Raw genomic sequence first — 20,229 nt, forward strand, 5'->3', positions numbered from 1 at the left:
GGGGCAGGTCCTGCCCTGGGCTGGGGTCTGGCATGGTCATCTCTGGATACGCATCTCCAGAGATGAGCAGGTTTTGGAGTCAAACTATTACTGAGAGAGAATATCTGCCAGGCTTCATGTCCCAGCTAAATGAGAGCTTAATGAAATAATTCTAAAATTCTTGCAGTGAAACATATTTTTTCCATCCTTGGATGGAAATACCTGATCCATTTTATCTGTAGCTCTCAGAAAGCTTTCCCTAAATCAGCCAATATGTTAAATTTCAGCCTCAAAAGGTAACATTTTCATTGACTGTAACGGGGCCAGGAATGGAATTTAATGAGATTCCAGTTGTCATAATGAATGGAGATTAAATACCTTTTAAAAAGCTTGAGACAAGTTACCTGAATGTAATCCCTGCCCTTCTCACAACTCCTCCTTCATGGCCTTTCTTGTTATTATTTTGCAAAACAGGATGTTCAGACACAGAAAGCTTGTAGGAGTTTTGACAGTGCGGAAAAGGAAATAAAGAACCTGCTATCACGATTATAATTTCAGCTATTGTCATCCCAAAGGATTGTAACAGAGGCAAACACAGATGCTTACAAAAATATTTATTTATTGACATCTGAATTCAATTTTATGTCAAAAATACAGTTACTTAAATACAGAAAATATAACCTGAGTATACATGTAAAAAAAATAAATGTATATATATACACATATTAAATTATTTTTATCTCAGAGTTATTGCACCTGATCCCTCCCCTATAAAAAATTAAATAGCACAACATGAAATTGGGTTTTGGAATGTTTTCAGTTTCTCAGCTAGCTCTAAATGACATTGAAGCACCTCCAATGGACCCCAGCTGGTCACGCTGGTCCATCCCGGCAGCTGGGGACATGGAGTAGCTGGATCTGTCCAGGACCTCAGTCCAGCTCCAGCTCATTCACGTACTGCTGGACCCAGTCCTCCATGGGGTTGGCACAGACCTCCCGGCCCTTCCTGGTGATGAACCTGTGGGGGCAAGGAGGTCAGTTTTTGGTGGGAGAGCACTGAATGGAGAATCACAGAATCATAGAATTATGGAATGGTTTGAGTTGGAAAACACCTTAAAGCTTATTCAGTTCCACCCCCTGCCGTGGGCTGGGACATCTTCCACTAGACCAAGTTGTTTCAAGCCCCATCCAACCCAACCTTGGATACTTCCAGGGCTGGGACAAGAGCTCTGCCCAAGCTCTGCCTCTCCCAAAAATGAGCAGCTCCATGCCTTGCCCATCCTGCCCAGCAGCCACCAGTTTCATCCGCAAAGGGGTAGAGCAGGAGCAGCACATGGCTTTTGTGCTCCAAGCATCACCTTGTACTTCTTGTCCATCCCAGCCTTCCTTCCCTGTCTTTGGAAAAGGGCCTTTCCCTCTGTTATGAATTCTGTTCAATTGGTTTTGGGAAAAACAGGGAGCTGTTTGTCGTGAGGGGGGAGGGGGTCCAGGATTTGGCGGAGGCAATGGACAGACAGGCGAAGGGTGATTGGACCAAGACACCAACCAATCATTCGACGCCCTGTAGAAATGATTGGCCCAGAATGAACATCGCTAAGGGCCAATCGGAGCACTGAGACTCCACCAATCAGTGCGCGGATCAAAATCCCACCAATCCTGGACATCGGGGTGTTATAAAAAGGGGAGTTTGGAGGTGAGTGGGATTTTTCCTGTTCCATGGGTGGTGGGAACAGTGTGTGGGAGGGCGAGCCCAGTGTGCTCATGACATGTTGGTATCTTTGAGCCCTCAGCCCAAAGCCACCCCCTGCCCCTGAGGAGGCACTTACACAACGGCCGGCTGGGAGCACTGGCTGTTGGTTTCGTAGTAATCCTTCACAAAGCTGCGGGGCAGCTGCCGGGAGATGTAGGAGAAGCAGCAGGACGTTGGGGGGTCGGAGCCAACTGTGAAGGGCAAAGACAGTCATGAGCAGTGGAAAGGGATGGGGACAGGGCAGGGAACTGGGATTACCCATCTCTGGGTCTGGGGAGCAGGGATTATGTGGACAAGCAAGAGAGAAGATGGGGTCTTTTCTTCTTCTTTTTAGTTGTTTCCCTGTTGGGTTCACCCTGGGCTGGCATTGATATAGCCTGTGCCACCAGGCAACATCTCCCAGCCCAAACCTGGCCAGCCCTAGCCTTCCTCATTTGGTGCCCACATTTGACCCCTGTAGCAAGGGTGGGGGGCATGGTTGTGCTTTTACCCTAAAAAGGGTAGCAAACCTTAGCTTTTATGCTAATGGTCTTTGAGCTCTTCTTGTCCCACAACCCTGGAGCACCTGCCAGAAGATGGTGGGACACAGGGAGGGACCCAGAGTGGAATTGCTGCTGGAAGGGGCTGTGCCAGCAGCGACATCTCTCCTGTCCCCGCTTAGGGAGGGTGGGGAGACCCTGGACTTACGTGGAGCAGCAGAGGTCTGGTAGTAGAAGGCAGCAATGAGGATGGTGAGGGCAACCACAAACACCTTCATGTCGCTGGAGAAGTGGTGTCTGGAGCTGGAGCAGGCAAGGGTAGCTTGGAAGCCTCTTTGCTGACTGGTGCTGAGACCATCAGCAGCCCCTCAATTTATGGAGCGAGAGGTCTGGGCAGAGGCTTGCGTAGGCATGGTGGAATTTCCACCAGAGTCCACTTGTGGTGCAGTCCCGTGATGGAACAGAGCAGCCCCAGCTCCGGAAGGAGTGAAGCTCCCTGCTCGATTCAGTGCCTCCCCAGTGACACAGGATATGAAACAATCACTGTGGCTATTTCTGCTTCTCTCGTGCCCGTCCCTTAGTAAGAAGTTCCTCTGTGGAGGTTCCTGCGTTTGTTAAGTCCCCTGTTACCCAACCTTCCTGGCAGCTTGGAGGGTGCAGTGTATCCATGAAAGAGCTGTGCTGGAGGGCCCAGAAGCATCAGTGGCGTGAGGCTGGTTAGGGAAAAAGAGACTGAAGCCTTCTCCTTTACCAAGGACTTCTCCCATATTTGCAAAGCTCTTGGTGCCCCAGGAGCAGGAGTTGGGAGCTGTCACCAGTGTCCTGCATGTGTTCCCCATGGTTGGAGGTGCCTCAGGGCATGTCCTGCAGCTGTGACAGCACTGCAGGCACTGGCATAGGTAGTGGTGGGCATGAAAGAGGAAACTGAGAAGCTGAAACACTCAAGTTTCCTCCTCAGTTTAAAGGAAAGGAGTGCTGAGATGGGCTACTTGTTATCTCCTGGAGCTGCCTGATGCACCCCAGGTCCTATAAGGAGACATTAAATTCCAATTTAATTATACAGTTGTTTGTTTTTTAAATAGAGATTATACAGTTACATTTCAAGAGCTACTGGTAGCCTGGGCATGAGGATGCAGAGAGCTGAAAGAAGTGTAGATATTTGTAACCCTGAAGATGAGGCAGAAGGAGTTCCAGGAGCAGGGTGAGGAAGGAAACAGTGATTCTGAAAATGAGGAGCAGATTAACTGCATGGTGAGAGCATGGGCAGAAAATGGGATGCTGGGAAGAAAAGAGTATCCTGTCTCAGCTGATGAGAGAAAATGACCTCAGACTGGGGAAGCAGTACAATGTGTAGGAGAGAGTAAGAGCTCTGTGAAGGCTGGGCAAAGGCTGAGGCAGGGATGGGTCACTGGGAAGAAGCTACCACCCTTCGCGCAGAGAGCCATGGAGGTCTGACAGACTTCCTGAGGAAGAGAGGGAAGGCCAGGCAGGGAGGTGATGAGTGCTCTGGGAAGAGCTGAGGGCTGTCCAGCTGTAGTGAGATGTTCTTAGAAGGATATTTGTTCTCTACAGGAAAGCAGACATTCCTGGGGAATGTCTCCATTTTGTTATTTGGAGTGGTGATGTCTTGATAGACACTTCCTAAATACCAGTGGAAGGTTTATAATGTAAATGGAGCAACCCAACCTCACCCTGGCCCCTCTGCACTCCCCCCGGCAGCACTGGGCAGTGACTCATCCTATTTCTATTAAAGGTTCCAGTTACTGCCCCAGGAACCTTCTGTAAATAATCTGGTGTTTTCCCAATATCCGTCAGCCTTCCACCAGCCGTGCTGGGTTAGCTCCATGCTCCAGGTATGCAGCAGGGGCTCCAGAGGACAAGGCACAGGAGATGCCCTAGACTTGTCCCACCCTCAGGGAGGCTCCGGCTGGGAGCTGTGGTGGTGTCTGTCACTCAGGCTGGGAAAAGGGTAGATCTACCCCATGGAGCAAACACGGCTCTTGCCATGCTGAGCATCCCCTTCCATAGCTGATTTGGCCCATCTCCATCTTTCCCTTTGCAGAGAGGCACCTTGCAGGGTCACTCATCAGTCTATATCCCATTGCCTCACTCTGTTTGTCATCTTGCTTGTCTCCAAATATCCTGGGAAGATGAGGAGAGAGCCTGCCTCCACATGCAGGGCACCCAGCCAGGCAGGAGGTGGGAATCTGGTGTTCCAACGGAGGCCAGCTGGGCTGGGAAGGAGTGAACATCAGCTCCCTTGGATCCTGTCTGGTTGCTCAGGGAATATAACTTGTATGTGGATGTAGGAGTGTGGTTTGCCTCTGAGCTGTCCCCTCTGACTGTGCCTTCAAACACAGTGGGTTATGTCTGAAGATCCGGCACCTCCAGCCAAGTGCTCCTGTCCCTGTCCTGCTCCCGAGGCGCACAGTGCCAAAATGTGGAGAATGTTCTGCTAAAAGATGAGTTTCATGAAAACAGAAGAATTAGTTTGGGATCTGCTTTGATTATTCAAATGTTTTCAATGAGAGATTTTCCTTCCAGGCAGCTGGACACCTCTGTGCCTTAATCCCTTTGTCAGCAAGCACATACCAAATTATTTTAGACTCACAGGGGCTATTTTGAAATTATTAAAAGCAAAAATTTCCTGAGTCAGTTTAGGATCAGTTTAGTTTAGGTAATGTGTCTTACAGGGACTGGTAAAAGCTGAAACTTTTCTATTGCTGAGAGCCAAAAAAAACCCCAAAGCCAAGTAGCTTGGTTTCCAGGAATCTAATTCTTCCTTAGAAATCTGATAAAAGATCCTGCTCTGCCAGCTCATGGCCAGCTGGATGGAGGTGGGAGGTTACAGTCATGCCAGTGATGTCCTGGGATGCAACATGCTCCTAAAAAAATGTTTTCTTACCCATTTCCCCCATTCCAATGATGATGAAAAGAGAAAGTAATCTCTTCCAGCTCTTCCCCCTTTTAGGAAGGGAGGTTGAGTGTGTCTCAGATGACGAACCATCTTCCCTGGGAGTTGCCTTGAGACATGAAGATGGCCATGGAAGAGTGGGAAAAGTGGACTGGAGCGTCTCTAGGGGGATTAATTTAATTACACAGCAAAGTGGTGGTGTAAGAAGGAAGTTTTCCCATCAGGTGGTTTGAGAACTCCTGACCCAGCAGGCAGTGCTTAGAGTTAGTGAGATTCGCTATCTGAAGGAGTCTGGTTGATGTTGCCCTGTTTTACATAGAGGGATATGATTGAGGTTTTCTACAAGTCCCCTAAAAAATCCCAGGAGAAAGTGCTAAGTAAAGCAAGTGCCCAAAATAAGTTCTGTCAGAAACAGGGAAATTCTCTGTCTTGAATGAAAGGAGAACCTGGAAAAAACTGGTGAGACTGGCTGATGTAAGTTGCTATTTATATCAGGGTTTAATGCTGAGGAATTGGGATTCATTCAGAAAAGGAAGTAATTAAAGGTGTCTTGAGTTCAGAAATTGCCCCTAAGCCAAGATCCCTAAGCAGCAGCTCCATCCTGCCCAGCTCCAGCTCCAGCACTGATGACATTCCACCAGTGTCCAGGAATTTCACCCCCACCATTCTTGACATTGCTGGAGAAATGTTGGAATTTTTTAGATGATGTCACATCCTGGAACTGACTCCAGTAAGAAGCTGTGCCTGTCGGAGTGACTGGGGACCATCTGTCTCCAGAGTGGTGGGTCCGGGGGAGAGCACAGCCACCTTGGCTGGTCACCTCTGACTGGCTCACAGAAAACAATTTGTGTTTCCTCCAAGTGATGTCAGGACAGGAAGTTGGTCATAGCTGATAAGAAATGTGTATCTCGCTAAATGTCCCATCCTTCTCCAGCAAAGGCATTTTACAAAATAAAATATTCTAGGGAATACTCTTCTTTCTAATGGCATATGCCTCTGATTTTTCCTGGCCTTTCCTTTGAAGCAGAGCAAACCAAAGAGGATGAACTGTACAGTATTTTAAAGCAAATTAAGGTGAAATAAAAAAGCCTCTTTGCTCCACACCCTTCTCCATTCTTGGCATGAAAAGAAAAGATAGAAACAGGGAAAACCTGAGTTTTTGCAATTTTTGAGCCTTAGGGAGGTGACTGTGGGGCTGTGTCCCTGGTTCACCCTGACTGCTGGCTCCAGGGTCTGGGACATACCCAACCCCCTTCAGCAACCCTCAAACCCCAAATGTCTGGGAGGACCAGAAGAAGTGTCTCTGCTGGGGCTGCATCCTCTGCCCTCCTTGCTCAGATCGTTGTTGAGTCCCCCAGAAAGAAGCAGGGAGGACCAGCCTGAAAATGCAGAGCTCTGCTGGGATGGAAACTAGAAGATGGTAGAGTAGATATGAGGAAGGAATTCTTCTTTGTGAGGGTGGGCAGGCCCTGGCACAGGGTGCCCAGAGCAGCTGCCGCTGCCCCTGGATCCCTGGCAGTGCCCAAGGCCAGGCTGGATGGGGCTTGGAGCAGCCTGGGACAGTGGGAGGTGTCCCTGTCGATGGTGGGGGGGGGTGGAACAAGGTGCTTTTTAAGGTCCCTTCCAACTCAAACCACTCTTTGATTCTACGATTCTATGAATACCAAACCCACTTTTAATGAACTCAGTGGGCCTTTCCTGCTTGTTATAGTCAAGTAAAAATAAACAAGACACAAATAGTTTTCAGTTTCATTGGTGCCCCTGCTGTGCAGTGTTCTAGGCTTTTTTTGGGTGGAGATGGCCTCAGGGAGCACGGGATGTCTGGCTGATCTCCACAGGTTAGAACCACAACCTCCCCGAGAGCAGGGATAACCTTCAAACTTGTGTCAGGGCTATTGCCACAGCTGGAGGACATCCCTAATCATATAATCATGGAATCATTTAAGCTGGAAAAGCCCTCTGAGGTCATTGAGTCCAACCATCCTCCAAGCATTACCAGAGCCACCACTAATGCAAGTCCCCAAGTGCCACATCCACACATCTGTTAAACCCCTTTAGGGATGGGGACTGATGGCCCCCTGGACTCCCTGCCAAGTGCTGGCCACCCTCTGCAGGGTCCTGGCAGGGCTGTGTCACCGTGGGGAGGTGGGGGCCCCACGGGAGGTGTGAGCCCCAGTCCCACGGTGAGGTGTGACTCTGCAGCTGCCCGTGAGCAGCCATGCTCATGCACTGCTGTTTACTGGCCTCTTGAGTTATTCAAAGCTGTGAAACCACTTCCTCTGTGTGGGGCTGTTTGGAGGTTGGGTGCTCAGCAGTGTTTCTCTGAAGTGCAGGTCCTGTCCCCCATAACGCTGAGGGTTTTTCCACCCCAGATGGGTTTGTGTCCTTCAAAGGGGATATTGTCTGGCTGCCCCAGCTAGCACGGGCTGTGCCTGGCACCCTCATCCCCTGGGAGAGAGGGGAGGGCTCGGGGAGCTTTGGCGCTGCTCACTGATTGTGCCGCAGCTCCACAGCCTCTCCTGCATCCCTTCATGGCCCTGCAGCCTCCCCCTGTGGGACCCTGCATCTTTCCACAACCTCCATGGCTTCTCCTGCATCCCCTCACCATCTCCACAGCCACAGCATCCCCATCCCTCCATAGCCCCAGGCTTCCTGCATCCCATGGGAACCATGCAGGGGTGTGCAGCCACACGCTGGGACTTGGTGGGGTCAGTTTGTGAGTGAGATAGAGGGACCTGGGCTCAGTCAGGGATCACCTGAGGGACAGTCCTTTGACCCCCAGAGCACCTCACCTGTACCCCAGGAGAAGTCACCAGCATGTCCCAAATGGATCATCCCAGCCCCCAGAGCTTGCATTCACTTGTGGACCTACAGAAAGAGGAGAAAAAGCTACAGGAAGTAACAGGGAAGGAATAATAATCCTTCCTGTGCTCCAAGGTCCTTCAGTGCCAGGGCTGGGATAGTGTAGCCCCCACGGGTGAGCTGTGCCCCAGGGGAACGCTGACAAAGTCCCCCACCAGCAACCCATGGGCAAAGTTCCCCTGCCCTGGGTTCTTGGCTTTGTGACCTGTGTCTCCAGGCAAGGGCAGGATTTCAGGGGAACTCAGAGGCGTTTGAAAGCTTCTGGGCTAATCCTTGTCACTGTTTATGTCCCAGGGGTGAAGACTCAGCAGCCCCATAACAACATTTCCTACATGCTTCTCCTTTGAATAACTTTAGCTTTCTATTTCTACCCTGCCTGCCCCAAAACAAACCTCATACCCCAGTCGAGTGAGGCTAAAGTGGTAAAGAATGGCTTTTTTCCAGGAATAATAAAGGAACCTTGGGAGGGGTCAGCTAATAAACACTTAAACTGCAGGAACTGCAATAGCAGAGGGCTTTGGGATTTGCCAGAGAAGCGAAAACCAGTGGACAGAAGTAGAAAACCGAAACCAGAAACTGGAACCAGAGGTCCGCAGGGCGACTCGTTTGGGATCGCCGTGCAGAGCTCCAGGAGCGGCCGCCGGTGACTCAAAGCGAGAGCCCTGCGGGCAGGGAGGAGCTGTCCCCCTTGTCCCCCTTGTCCAGGAGGCTTCCCGGCATTCTGGGGGAAGCAGCGTTCCAGCTGACAAAGCAGCTCTGAGGGCACCCACTGGTGACATAACCAAGGGGCTGCAGCTGCAGCAGCTTTTTGCAGCACCTCCTCCTCCTCCTTCACCTCCTCACATTCAGTTATGCTTTCTTTCCTCACACTGACCATCTCAGAGCTTCCAGGTGAAAGACAGAGCTGCAGATCCCATCACAGCCACCACACCTCCCCACATCCCCTGTGCCCCATGCACATGATCAGCCTCATGGTTTGTGCCTTGCAGGCAGCAGCTGGGGAGCAGAAGGTGCGAAGTTCCCATGAGCAAAGCTGTCACCTGCTGGTGCCAGCCACAGGGTGCCTTTTGTCACTGCTGCATTCAGCGCTGGCATTTGTCACACTTGAATGTGAGTTACCAGAACAGAGGAACATAAAACTCCCACTGTTGGTTTCTGAATGAATTATTTCCGTGGCAAAAAGCCATAATTTGGTTTTTTTTTCAGCAGCAATTCAGCCACAAGCTGGAGCCACTTCTTGTTCTGGGCTGAGCTGATCAGACTTACCAAGGGAACAAAGAGCTGATCCTGCCAGACTTGCTTCTGGCAAAATCCACCACCTTCCCTTGTCAGGACTTACAGAGACTTTGCTCCCTGTAAAAGCACACCCTTGGACACTCTGGTGAGGTCTCTGCCCAGATGAGGATGTGCCACAGCCAGGGATGTAAGTCAGGACAAGACTATGAGGGAAAGAAGGAATGCAAAACAAACCCTCCCCATGGGATAAGTGTAGGAAGGGGCAGACCAGTCTAAGGAGCCTCCAAACTTCTCCTTTCAGTCCCTGCCAGGGACAAGCCAGCAGCTGAAGTACAGTGCCATTGCTGTCATTGACATTGCTCTCATGTGCATCTCCAGGGTAGCCAAACAGGGGGTTTAGGATTCTGAGAGAGAAAATCCAGGCTCAGGAACACAACCAGGGGGCCTGAGCAGCCTCTCTGCAGTGGAGGGATCTTTGACTGCGTGCCCAGAATGTGAGAGGACATCAGGAAGCCCAGGTCATCCCTCTTCCTGCTCCCCAAGGAGCTGCCCTCAGTTGGCCTGCTGAGGCTTGGTGTCTCCCACGTCAGGCAGGGTGTCCCCCACTTTCATCTCACCTCTTTAGCCAGAAAACCCATCTTCTACCCAAGGCATCTCTTGGAAGGAGTGGCTGAGGCTGGCAAAATGTCTCAGGTGTGGCAAACCCCTTCTACTAGTGAACTGCCTGCTCCCAGGTGAAGTCCTGCCCTTTGCAATGCCCGTGACTGCTGAGGGTAAAGTGGTGAAGGTGGATTAGTGAAACAGCAGTGAGAGAGGCTGAGAATGGGCTGGACACTGTGCTTGGAGGGTTGTGATCTCTTGCACAAAGTCCAGCTAGAGGCCAGTCAGCAACGGGGAAACCAGGGATCGATACTGGGTAGTCCTTAATATGTTGATGTCCTCGCTGATGGGACAAAGGTCACCCTCAGCGAGCTGGCAGGTGACACAAAGTTGGGAGGATGGCTTGTCACATTAGGGGGACATGCTGCCATTATAGAATAATGGAATGTACTGGGATCAAAGAGACCTTAAAACACCCCCAGGTCTGTCCCCCCTGCCATGGGCAAGGGCACCTTCCACTACCCCAGGCTGCTCCAAGCCCTGTTCAACTTGGCCTTGGACACTTCCAGGGAGGGGGCAGCCACAGCTTCCCCCTGAAAGCAAGGTGCTCCAGGGCCTGACTGCGCTCACAGAGAAGAATTTCTTGCTGATATTTAATTTGCCTTTTTTTTAGTTTAAAGCTGTTCCCCCTCGTCTTATCACTTTTGGCCTGTGTGAAATCCATGGAGACCTCATCAGGATGGAGAACCTCATGAAGCTCAAAAAGAAGTGCAAAGTCCTGACCCTGTGAAGGAACATCCCCAGGCACCAGTATATGGCAGTGCTGACCAGCTGGAAAGCAGTTTGACAAAAAAGGACCTGGAGCTCCTGGTGGACACCAGACCCTTGCCACCAAAATTCCATCAGGCTCTTGGGCTGCATGAGAAGGAACACTGACAGCAGGTTGAAGGAGGGGACCCTTCCCCTCTGCTCAGCATTGGTGAAGCTGTTCCTCAAGTGCTGGGTTCAGTTCTGAGCTCCCCAGGATTAGAGATGTATGGGCATACTGAGACAGTCCCACAAAGGGCCGTAGAGATGATGAAGAGATAAGAACATTTCTCCAGGGAGGAGATGCTGGTAGAGTTCAGGGTGGAGAGGGCTCAGAGGATTCTTACCAACGTTTGTGGAGCAAAGTAGATGCAGCCCAACTCTCAGTGGTGACCACTAACAGGACAAGAGGCAACAAGAAGTTCTATTTAAACACCAGATAAAACTTTATTGCACTCTGAAACAGGCTGTCCAGATAGGCTGTGAGAGTCTCACAGCCCACCTGGACATGGTCCTGGGCAGCATCTCCAGGGACTGGGCTGGATGAATTCCAGCCTCAGCTCCTTGCCAGCCCTGTGGGTGTGGGGAGGGCAGGCTGGGTGTTTTGGGTGGCACAGAGCCCTCAGTGCAGCTAGCCCTGAGCTCGGGGCAGCAGCTGAGCAGTCTCTGGCAAACATCCAGCACACAACAGCACGAGAGCACTTCTGTGCTCCCTGTTGGGGTTTTTTCCAGAGCTGCATAATCCTACACAAACATTGCCTTTCCCTACACAGTCTCATAGGGAAATCCCCCTCTGGAGTCCAGCGGGAGCATTGTCCTTTCTGTGGCCTGGCCACTTGGCACATTTTAGTTTCCTTTTGATTTGAATAAAGCAAAAATGAGTGCTGAGTCACTTGGCATTGTGAGGGACCATATTCCATTCTACCTCAGTTTTTTCTATTCCCTCTAATTCCCTTCAGCTACTTCACTTTCATGTCATCCTTTATCATCATCTTGGAATTTCCATTTCGGCTACTCCCAGCTGTCTCTAGGACTCCCTTTTAAAAGAGGGCTGAATCCAGCTGTTGCACACTGAGCTGCATCTTCCAGAGCTTTGGCTCCTGCTCTGACAGCCTCACCTGACGGAAAGATGAAGGTCTCTGCAGCTGGATTGGCTCTTCTCCTCATTTCAGCCTCCTTCTCCCAAACTTTCTGTGGCCCAGGTGAGTCCTGCTTTTTCATTTGTGAAGGGAGAACAGAGCTGAACCTTCCATATTGTTTCTCCATTGAGCTTCCATGACAGATAACTGGGAATTTATCAGCATTTGTGCCATTCTCCACTCTGCCCAGAGATCAGCGGCATGTAGGAGCCCTGGAATCAGAAAATCATCCATCCATCCATCCATCCATCCATCCATCCATCCATCCATCATCCTCCATGCATCCATCCACCCACCCATCCAACCTGGGCTCAAAGTACTTATTCCTGGTTAGAGCTGAGAGACTTCCACCTCTGCTCTGGGGCTGGAGGAGTTGGGGAGGTGAAGCTCGGAGCAATGGCAGAGTGAGAATCTCACAGTACCTTGATACTGCTTGGGGCATTGGACCAGATGGTCCCCAATGTCCATTTCAACCTTAATTATTCTCTACTTTCTCACTACCTTCCCTGCCAGCACAGGTCCCGGTGCTCACATTGTCTTCCTTTTCCTGTTCTAGCTGGACTCGACATCCCAATCTGCTGTGTCACATACAGCCGGCACAAACTCCCGTGGAAGCTCATCCAGCATCATTACATAACCAGCAGCAGCTGTCCTCGGCCGGCCGTCGTGTGAGTGCCAGCGCATGGGACAGGGCAGGGACAGCCATGGGGGGGTGGGTGAGTGACCAGCTCTACACAGCAAGGGGGGCTGTAGTAACAGAGCAGGGAGAGGGGAATACCGAGGAGAAAGGGCTCGCACAGGGATTGCTGGGGATGCTCGTGTGGGGATTCCCAGGGATGCTCCTGCAGGAGTGGAGGAAGAGTGTAGGGGAAGGGATGGGAGTGGGGAGCATCACAGCTGGCTGCTGCTTTCCACATCTGCACAGGGGAAAACTTCTTGCAATGCTCAGAGCTGGGATCCAGGCTCTCCTGGGAAGCAGGTGTGAGCAGAGATCTAACAGGTCCCCTCCCCGTTCCACAGGTTTGTCACAAAGGAAGGCCGCCAGGTCTGTGCCAATCCTGAAAACACTTGGGTCCAAAGCTACCTGAAAATTTTGGAGCAGAACTGAGCCATGCAGTGTGGCAGGAGTAGCTGCTGTCATGGACAAGTCACGTTATCCTGAGCTCCCTCCGTGGAGTGGGACCCTGGGACAACAGGAGCCACAGGAGCATCTGCAGGTGTCCCCAAGGGACTGCTGGAAGGGCACCTTGTGCTCAGGGCTGCTGCTCATCCTTGACTTGCACAGACCAGGCTTCAGCCTCATCCCTCTGCCCCATCCCTCTGTCCCATAGGTGCAGGCCCATGGGACTGCACCTTGGCTCTTGTATTATTTGAAGTTATTTAAGAAATGATCATATGGGGCAGTCAGTCCTTTTTTTTTGGTGGATGATGATATTATTTATGGGGGGGGTGACCCAATGTTGGATGACAGGAGACTCTGGTTTATACACGTCAGCTCTTCATTCTGGAGAATAAAGAATTTGGAGAAAACCTTTGCTTTTTCCCATTCACGTGCCTCTTTGTGGTGCTCACCACACACAGAACATCCCTCTGAGCCATCTGAGCCTCTGTAGGACACATGAAGATGGAAAATGGTTTCAGGCAAACCCATAAAGTTTCCATACTGCAGACTCAGAAACATCCTCCAAAACCTCATTCCCCCACAGCACACACCCCTCAGTCCCCACATCCTCTACAGAATTAGAAGTGTTTCTACCCACATGGGGGACTTTTACATTCATGACTCTGCTCTCCACACTCCCAGGCACGTCCCACACATTTGCTGCTCGCAGTCCCACACACCCCACATCAAACTGATCCTTGGGTGTGCGATGCCATGTTGAATCCAGCAGTGCTGGAGAGGGACAGCGACCCCATCTTTCATTCTGACCACCCCAATGGGGGTTGTTCCTCACTTTCCCACCTGTAGAACAAGGGGAGAGGTCCAGCTCTTGCTGTAGGGGTAAAACGACCAGCAGAAAACCTGCTGCAGTTGTTCTCAGGATGCAGCTTTCCATGGGAACATGAATAGGAAGGAGCAGGTCCCAAAGGCACAGTGCTGGGCACACCTTGTCCATGGAGATCATGCTCAAGGTTCTTTGACATCTGCACTCTGTGAAGAAATCCCAAAAGGATTTGGATTGTAAAGGAACTTAAAGCTCATCTCATTCCACCCCTGTTGTGGGCAGGGACACCTTCTACTGGACCCCTGTCCTGGCCTTGGACACTTCCAGGGCTGGGGCAGCCACAGCATCTTTGGGCAACCTGTGCCAGGGCCTCACCACCCTCACAGGAAGAATTTCTTCCCAATGTCAATTCTAAACTGACCTCCTTCAGTGTAATACCATTCCCTTTTGACCTACAGCAACAGGCCCTGCTAAAACTTTTGTTCCCATCTTTCTAGCTGTCCTGGATTGTCAAGCAAATTGTATTCTATTTGCCATCTGTATGGCTGTCATCTTCTGTTCAGTGGGCAGTTTTCCTTATCTCTTCCACAGCCACTCCTCCCTCCAGGGGACATCTGCTGATAACAAGCTATGGAATGTCACTGCATGACTGATAAGAACTACAGCATCCACTGGGTGATGCCCTGCCCAGAGGGAGGAGCCAAACATTCCTTCGAGGATATAATCTGAGATTCTGGAACACCAGCACTGCTTCTCCACTGGATTTCCCCGAGGAACAGCAGCTGCTTCTTCCACTGGATCTTCAGAGGAAGACTCCACCCTTTCTCCAGGACCCCTGCTCCAGCAGAACCACCCCTGATACTGCAGGAGGGCTGCAGCCACCATTCCAATTGGATGCTGCCAGCATCCTGACCAACAGGTTGTCAGGTTGTGTTCTGACTCTGTCAGTGTTGTTTTGATTTACTGCATTGTTTACTTTATCTTTTTATTTTCTTCCCTAGTAAAGAACTGTTATTCCTGTTCCTTTTTTTTTTTCTTTTTTTTTTTTTTTTTTTTTTTTTTTTTTTTTTGCCTGAGAGACCCCTTAATTTCAAATTTATACCAATTCAGAGGGAGGGGGTTTGCATTTTCCATTTTAGGGGGGGCTCCTGCCTTCCTTAGCAGACACCTGTCTTTCCAAACCAAGACACTTACATACCCCCTTCAAGTGCCCCCTCACCACAGTCCAGAGCTGGCCTAGCCTTGTCCATGTCCTGTTCTTCCTAAAGCAAAAAAAAAAAAAGCTTTCTCTTAGTGTTTATTTTTTTTTCCTCCGGCAGCTATAGGTCAGATTTGGCAACTCTGAGGCTGGGAAAGAATTTCTGTACTGTTTTGTGATTTCTCTCTAGTCTTGTGTTTTCTGGGCAGGAAAGCTGACTGTAGTCAAAAAGGTCATAAACACCAAGGAGCAGCATCCCAGCCAAGAGCAGCCCAGCCCAGCACCATTCTGTGTCCCAGGAGATGGTGCTGGGGCCATACATGGAGAGATGAAAATCTGCAGGGGGTGTATCCTGAGTGTGGCCACCTCACTGTGCTGTGAAACCGTGAAGCAGAGTGGTCGGTGGATGTGCAGGAGCAGGTGAAGATCCCAAGAATGGGGTGCTGGATGTCTCCTCTACCCCGAGGACATCCCAACCCTAAGTTTGGCACTGCAGAGGAACTACGGGAGCCCCACATTTTCCCTGCTCTGGGACTCCGAGCTGAGAGGTGATGGAGGTTGGATGTTTCGGGGGAAAGGAAGTGAGGGGAATACTGTGGTTTATCCCATGCCCAGGATGCAGGGACAGTCTGGTGAAACTGGATCATCCAGTGCTGCAGCTGCCTCCCCTCAGGACAGTCCCTGGCTGTGTGCCCAGGCACTTGTGGGAATTTCCCTCTCAAGCCTTTCTGGTTTCAGTTTCCAGTTGCTGGACATAAGGAACGTTTCCTTCCCTGCCTGCAGTGGCAGAAGGTGTCAGGAGATCAGAAGACCTTTATGGTTCCGTGGGCAAAACACTGGATAGCCTGGTTTTCTCTGGTCATTTTGAGAATATGAACTCTGTGGCTGTTCCCTCTCTCCCAGCTTCACTTGAAGAAGCCCTGGGAGGAGAGAGGCGCCATGGAGACCCTCAGTCCCAGTGTCCACATTTTCTCCCTGCTGGTCACTGCTCCTAACCCCATAATGAACATCCTGGCATGGCCTCTGGCTGCCACTCCTGGAGAACTGAAGGTTTGATCTTGGCCTCACACCTCAGCCTCTTCAATTTCTCTCTTTTCAACTTGCACTGGCCACTTCATCCAAGAATCCTTTCTCCTAAATCCACCCATTTATACATCCCATCACTGGTGCTACCCTGTGGAAAGTGGAGGCTGGATGGATCAGGCTAAGCACAAACATGGTCTGTATATCTGCCTAAGCCCTGATGGCAACTTGAAGGTCTCTCTGCTTGAGCCTTGTTTCTTTCCTTGTTTCTGCTTTTCTTTCCCAATCCTGCTCTCCTCCAGGTGAGTCCACCCGCCCAGAACCATAGAATCACTGAGGTGGAAAAGACCTCTGGGATGGTGGCTCCAACCATTCCCCCAGCACTGCCAAGACCACCCCTAACCCATGTCCCCAAGTGCCACATCCAAGCATCTGTTAAATGTCTCTAGGGAGGGACACTCCACCCCTGCCCTGGGAAGAGGTGATGATGAGCAAGGGGAGGTCAGGAGACAACCTGAGCCTCTGCAGACCTCTGTGGCACCAATGGGCCTTGGGGCAGTTTGTCTCACACTGGTTTTCTTGGCCCTAATAACCAGCTCTGACAGACACAGCCTGAATTGTTCGCATCCCCTGTAGAGCTACAGCAGGGAGGTGGGACCAGCAGTCTCGTTTTCTACCCACAAAGTTATCAGCCAGTTTTAAATGTCAACCACAGGGTGATAAAGTGCTTTGTTGGTTTTACTTTGTGCTTTTTTAAACAGAAGTCTTGTTTCCTGCCCCAGGAAGCTGCAGAACAACAGTGAATTGGTGCTTGTCTTGCAATAAACACTAACAGAGCATCCCAAGAGCTAAGCCTGGCTCAGGCTGCATTCCAGAGGAGCCTGCGCCAGGGATGTAGTCCTGGCCATCCCCCTTTTCTCTCACCACAGGGACACCCCTGAATCCCCACCCTGAGATTTCCAGGCATTCCTTTGCCAAATCTGCAGTGGCAAAGCCCCACTAGCTCCCAGCCTTGGCTATGATATGATGGGAGAAAGGGCTAGGAAAAAGTCCTGGCTCCCCATCAGCACAGGGACTGGGAGGTGCTGGGGCTGCTGTGGTGCTGAGATCAGGGAGGCCAAGCAGAAGGGAAGGCTTTTAGACCTAAGAAGGCTGGGGCATTTCCAGCTGAGAAGTTGGGGTTTTCCCCTACATCTCTGAAAATAGTTGTAGTGGGATCCCCATTTTCCAAACAGGAAGGGAACAACCAGTGATGACACAGAGAGAAAACAGCTTTATTCATTGGCACCAGCACAAAACAGCAGTTTGAGAATAAGGCTGAACACTGTGGCTCTCCAACAAGCATCCTGTAAGTAACTAGGGTACCACTTCTTCTCTAGGGACAGATCTTACTCACAGCATCTACTGCACCGTTACAAAATTCAGGGGGAAAACTCATCCTGGGCTTATAAAACAGCACTCAGACCTAATTCCAACCCACAGATAGCTCTGGGCTGAAATCCCCCTCCCATTCTAGCAGTGGAGGCACAAGGTGGGGCTCAATTTAGCCACATCACATAGCAGGGTACCCCAAGATGGGTCTGCAAGGCCAGGAGGTCTTCAGCATCACAGCTGCCCTAAGTGTAGCTGAATTATTGTGGATAAATGACACCTTTGCAAGGCAAAACAAACTTCCAGGGTCCCAAGGTGGCTCAGCAGGTCCTGGTGCTTGGCAGTAGCATTTCTAGGTCTGTGCCAAGCTCTCACAGGTGGTCTGGCAGAACTTCTCAGCTTCCAGTGTTCACTGCAGCTCCAGGCTGTTCACATATTCCTTCACCCACCTGGCAGCAGGGTTAGCACAGACCTCCCGCTTCTTCCTGGTCACAAACCTGGCAAGTTTGAGTTCAGGGTTACAGTTCCCAGGGGGAAAAGGGGCATGAGGGACTGGGGTCATGTTATTGGGTCACCTCCCACAAACCCTCAAGCACCCTGGAGCTGCAGAGTGTGCTAAAGCCCAGGGGGAGATTAGGGTTCCTTGGGAGAGCCTGCCATGCTCAGATGTTTGTCTCCTTGTCCTATGGCAGAGGTGAGCCTGGGTGCAGTGTGGAATGTTGTGCGGATTAAGTTCATCAAGCTCTGGAAGGCCCTGCTGCCTCCTGACCTCCTTCCCATGCCTTATTCCCGGCATCAGGACAGTCCAAGGAGACCAAGGGACCACTTATTTCTCACCTGAGGAGGGTAAGGGCTTACACACTGCACATGGAACCTGCGTGGCTGCTCCCTTCCCCCAGGTATGATGCCTCACAGCATCCTGCTCCTGGCTCTGTTAGATGTGAAGCCAGGAGCCCAAAGGCTGGCAGAGTGTTCCCTCAGGGCCCAGAGCTGGTACTTACACAACTGCTGGCTGGGAGCACTTGCTGCTGGTGTAGAAATACTCCTGCACATGACTCTGAGGCAGCTTTCGTGAGATGTAGCTGAAGCAGCATAAAGCCATGTCAGACCCCACTGGAAGAGATCAGAAAACCCAGCCTGAGACCATTACTCAATAAATTGTACATTCCTGTCTGAGAGCACAGGCAACCACCTCCTTAATCAGCTGAACCATCCCTTCTCCTCCTGTTTTCACTAAAAATTGGCAAGAAATTGCTGTGAACACAGAAGCTTGATTAAAAATATTGCTAGGATTGTTTGTTAAATGTTTTACACTAACGTCTGGGGTAAAAATCTCTATTGTTACCCTATGTCCACTCCTAAGGGCCAGCAAGAAAATGAGGGGAGAGGAAACCTGAAAACTTTGATACCAGTAAAATTTATCCCTAAGATAAAAGGATATTAGAAAAGAAGACCAGTCCAAATAAATCAGAAGGAGTTATTCAAACAGATTTCCGGCATTGGCAGATAACTTTTGTGAGTTCTGCTCCAAATTACAGGCAGTCAGAACAAAAGTCCAACCTAGGAGAACAGAGGGATGCTGTACTCACATGGAGCAGGAAGGGCCTGAGAAAAAAGGTCAGCAACCAGGATGATGGAGAGGCAGAGTGTGGAGATGTTCATCCTGGACAGGGATAAGCAGAGGCAGGATCAGAGCAGGTTTCTCCTGTGCCTTTTGTGAGGTGCTGGCTCAGTCCTTGCTTTTTATAGGGACAGTGGCCAGTCAGTCAGATTTGAAAGCAAATCTGGAATTTCCAAAACACAATTGAGCTGATGTCATGGCACCTTTGCCTCAGAAATACTGAAAAATAAAAAAAAAAAAAAGAAACAGCTGGTTGAGGAAGTAGCAGAATAGCCTTTGTGTGAAGGGAGGTAGCATGAGCAAATCAGCCTCCAGTGACCAAGAGAGGATATGAAACCATCCTTGAGCAGCAGGTTCACATTTGCATCATCCAAAACAATTCTGCTTATCAGAGTCACCTCAGCATCCCCACCAAAGCACCAGGAGGACCCAGCTCAGTCTCGTCTTCAAGGAACCAGTTCTGGGGGTCAGCGGTGCTCAGAACCTCAAATGGAAGGTGCAGGTCCTGCTAAGGGGTCCCTTCTCCAGTGGTGGGTCTGGGAAATGTCCAGGGTGGATACAGGGGCTCAGTGAGGGCAGCACGGGCAGCAGGAACACTCAGTCTGGAGACTGGCTGTAGATCCAGGCTGGCAGCCTTGGCACCATCAAGCAAAAAATTCTCAGTGCTGTGCTTCCAGTGTGGGGTTGTGCCCTCAAAACCCCTCCCAACAATCCCAGTAGGGGCTGGGCTTGACTGGGAATCCTGCCTGGATGGGCTAACTCTACAAAGAGCATCTTCTCCAAGTGCAAGTGGGTTTGGTTCAAGGTGGGATGCAGTGGGCAGAGCAGGAGCCTCCCCAGCCCAGGGAGCTGAGAGGGGCCAAGAGACTCCAATCCCTGGTGCCCCTCTGCAGTCACAGACAGTCACGGTGCCAGGGAGCATTTCCCCTTTTTCCACCTCTCTACTTTGTGACCTGTTATGGTGCACCAGTTTAGTTGTTATCTTGCACTGGGTGATTGGGAATTTGCACAGAATAGTTTTGTATTGCACTGTATAGCTTATGTTGCATCATGTGGTTTGTTACCCCATTCCCCATCACATGGTCTGTCCCTCACCTGTCCAGGTACCCCTGGTGGTCTCTCCCCTGGTGGTCTCTCCCCTGGGTCCCCCCTCCCCCAGCCACTCCTCCATGGTGTCCCACTGGCTGTGGACCTCTCCCTCTGTCCCCATCCCGGGGGTATAAAAGCCCCCTGCTGCCAGGGAACGCTCTCTTTCTCCCATGGGTTTGTCCTCCTGATGTGTGTCCTGGAATAAAGGACAACAT

General features: G+C 50.8%; 3 protein-coding genes across 4 annotated transcripts; 1 reads left to right on the forward strand and 2 right to left on the reverse strand.

Annotated features, from left to right (window-relative positions):
* Positions 1–909: 909 nt before the first annotated feature.
* On the reverse strand, positions 910–2,529 carry LOC121346860 (C-C motif chemokine 4 homolog). Of its 2 annotated transcripts, none has more exons than XM_041424999.1 (3): positions 2,417–2,529; positions 1,806–1,920; positions 910–985 (listed from the first exon to the last, which is right to left on the reverse strand). In XM_041424999.1, the coding sequence occupies exons 1-3, from the start codon at positions 2,484–2,486 to the stop codon at positions 910–912; spliced, it is 261 nt and encodes an 86-aa protein (XP_041280933.1). In that variant the 5' UTR covers positions 2,487–2,529. The 2 variants fall into 2 exon arrangements, with proteins under 2 accessions (XP_041280933.1, XP_041280932.1); XM_041424998.1 differs by having other exon boundaries at positions 910–997.
* A 9,190-nt stretch (positions 2,530–11,719) lies between these two features.
* LOC121346862 (C-C motif chemokine 4 homolog) lies at positions 11,720–12,942 on the forward strand. The gene is made up of 3 exons (XM_041425001.1): positions 11,720–11,829; positions 12,323–12,434; positions 12,787–12,942. The coding sequence occupies exons 1-3, from the start codon at positions 11,757–11,759 to the stop codon at positions 12,872–12,874; spliced, it is 273 nt and encodes a 90-aa protein (XP_041280935.1). The 5' UTR covers positions 11,720–11,756; the 3' UTR covers positions 12,875–12,942.
* A 4,326-nt stretch (positions 12,943–17,268) lies between these two features.
* LOC121346861 (C-C motif chemokine 5-like) lies at positions 17,269–19,007 on the reverse strand. Its single transcript, XM_041425000.1, has 3 exons — positions 18,894–19,007; positions 18,306–18,417; positions 17,269–17,801 (listed from the first exon to the last, which is right to left on the reverse strand). Exons 1-3 carry the CDS (start codon positions 18,964–18,966, stop codon positions 17,714–17,716), a joined length of 273 nt encoding a protein of 90 aa, XP_041280934.1. The 5' UTR covers positions 18,967–19,007; the 3' UTR covers positions 17,269–17,713.
* Positions 19,008–20,229: the final 1,222 nt, after the last annotated feature.

The sequence above is a fragment of the Onychostruthus taczanowskii genome, unplaced genomic scaffold (assembly GCF_017590055.1).
Source record: "Onychostruthus taczanowskii isolate IOZ18803 unplaced genomic scaffold, ASM1759005v1 scaffold86, whole genome shotgun sequence".
NCBI lineage: Eukaryota > Metazoa > Chordata > Aves > Passeriformes > Passeridae > Onychostruthus > Onychostruthus taczanowskii.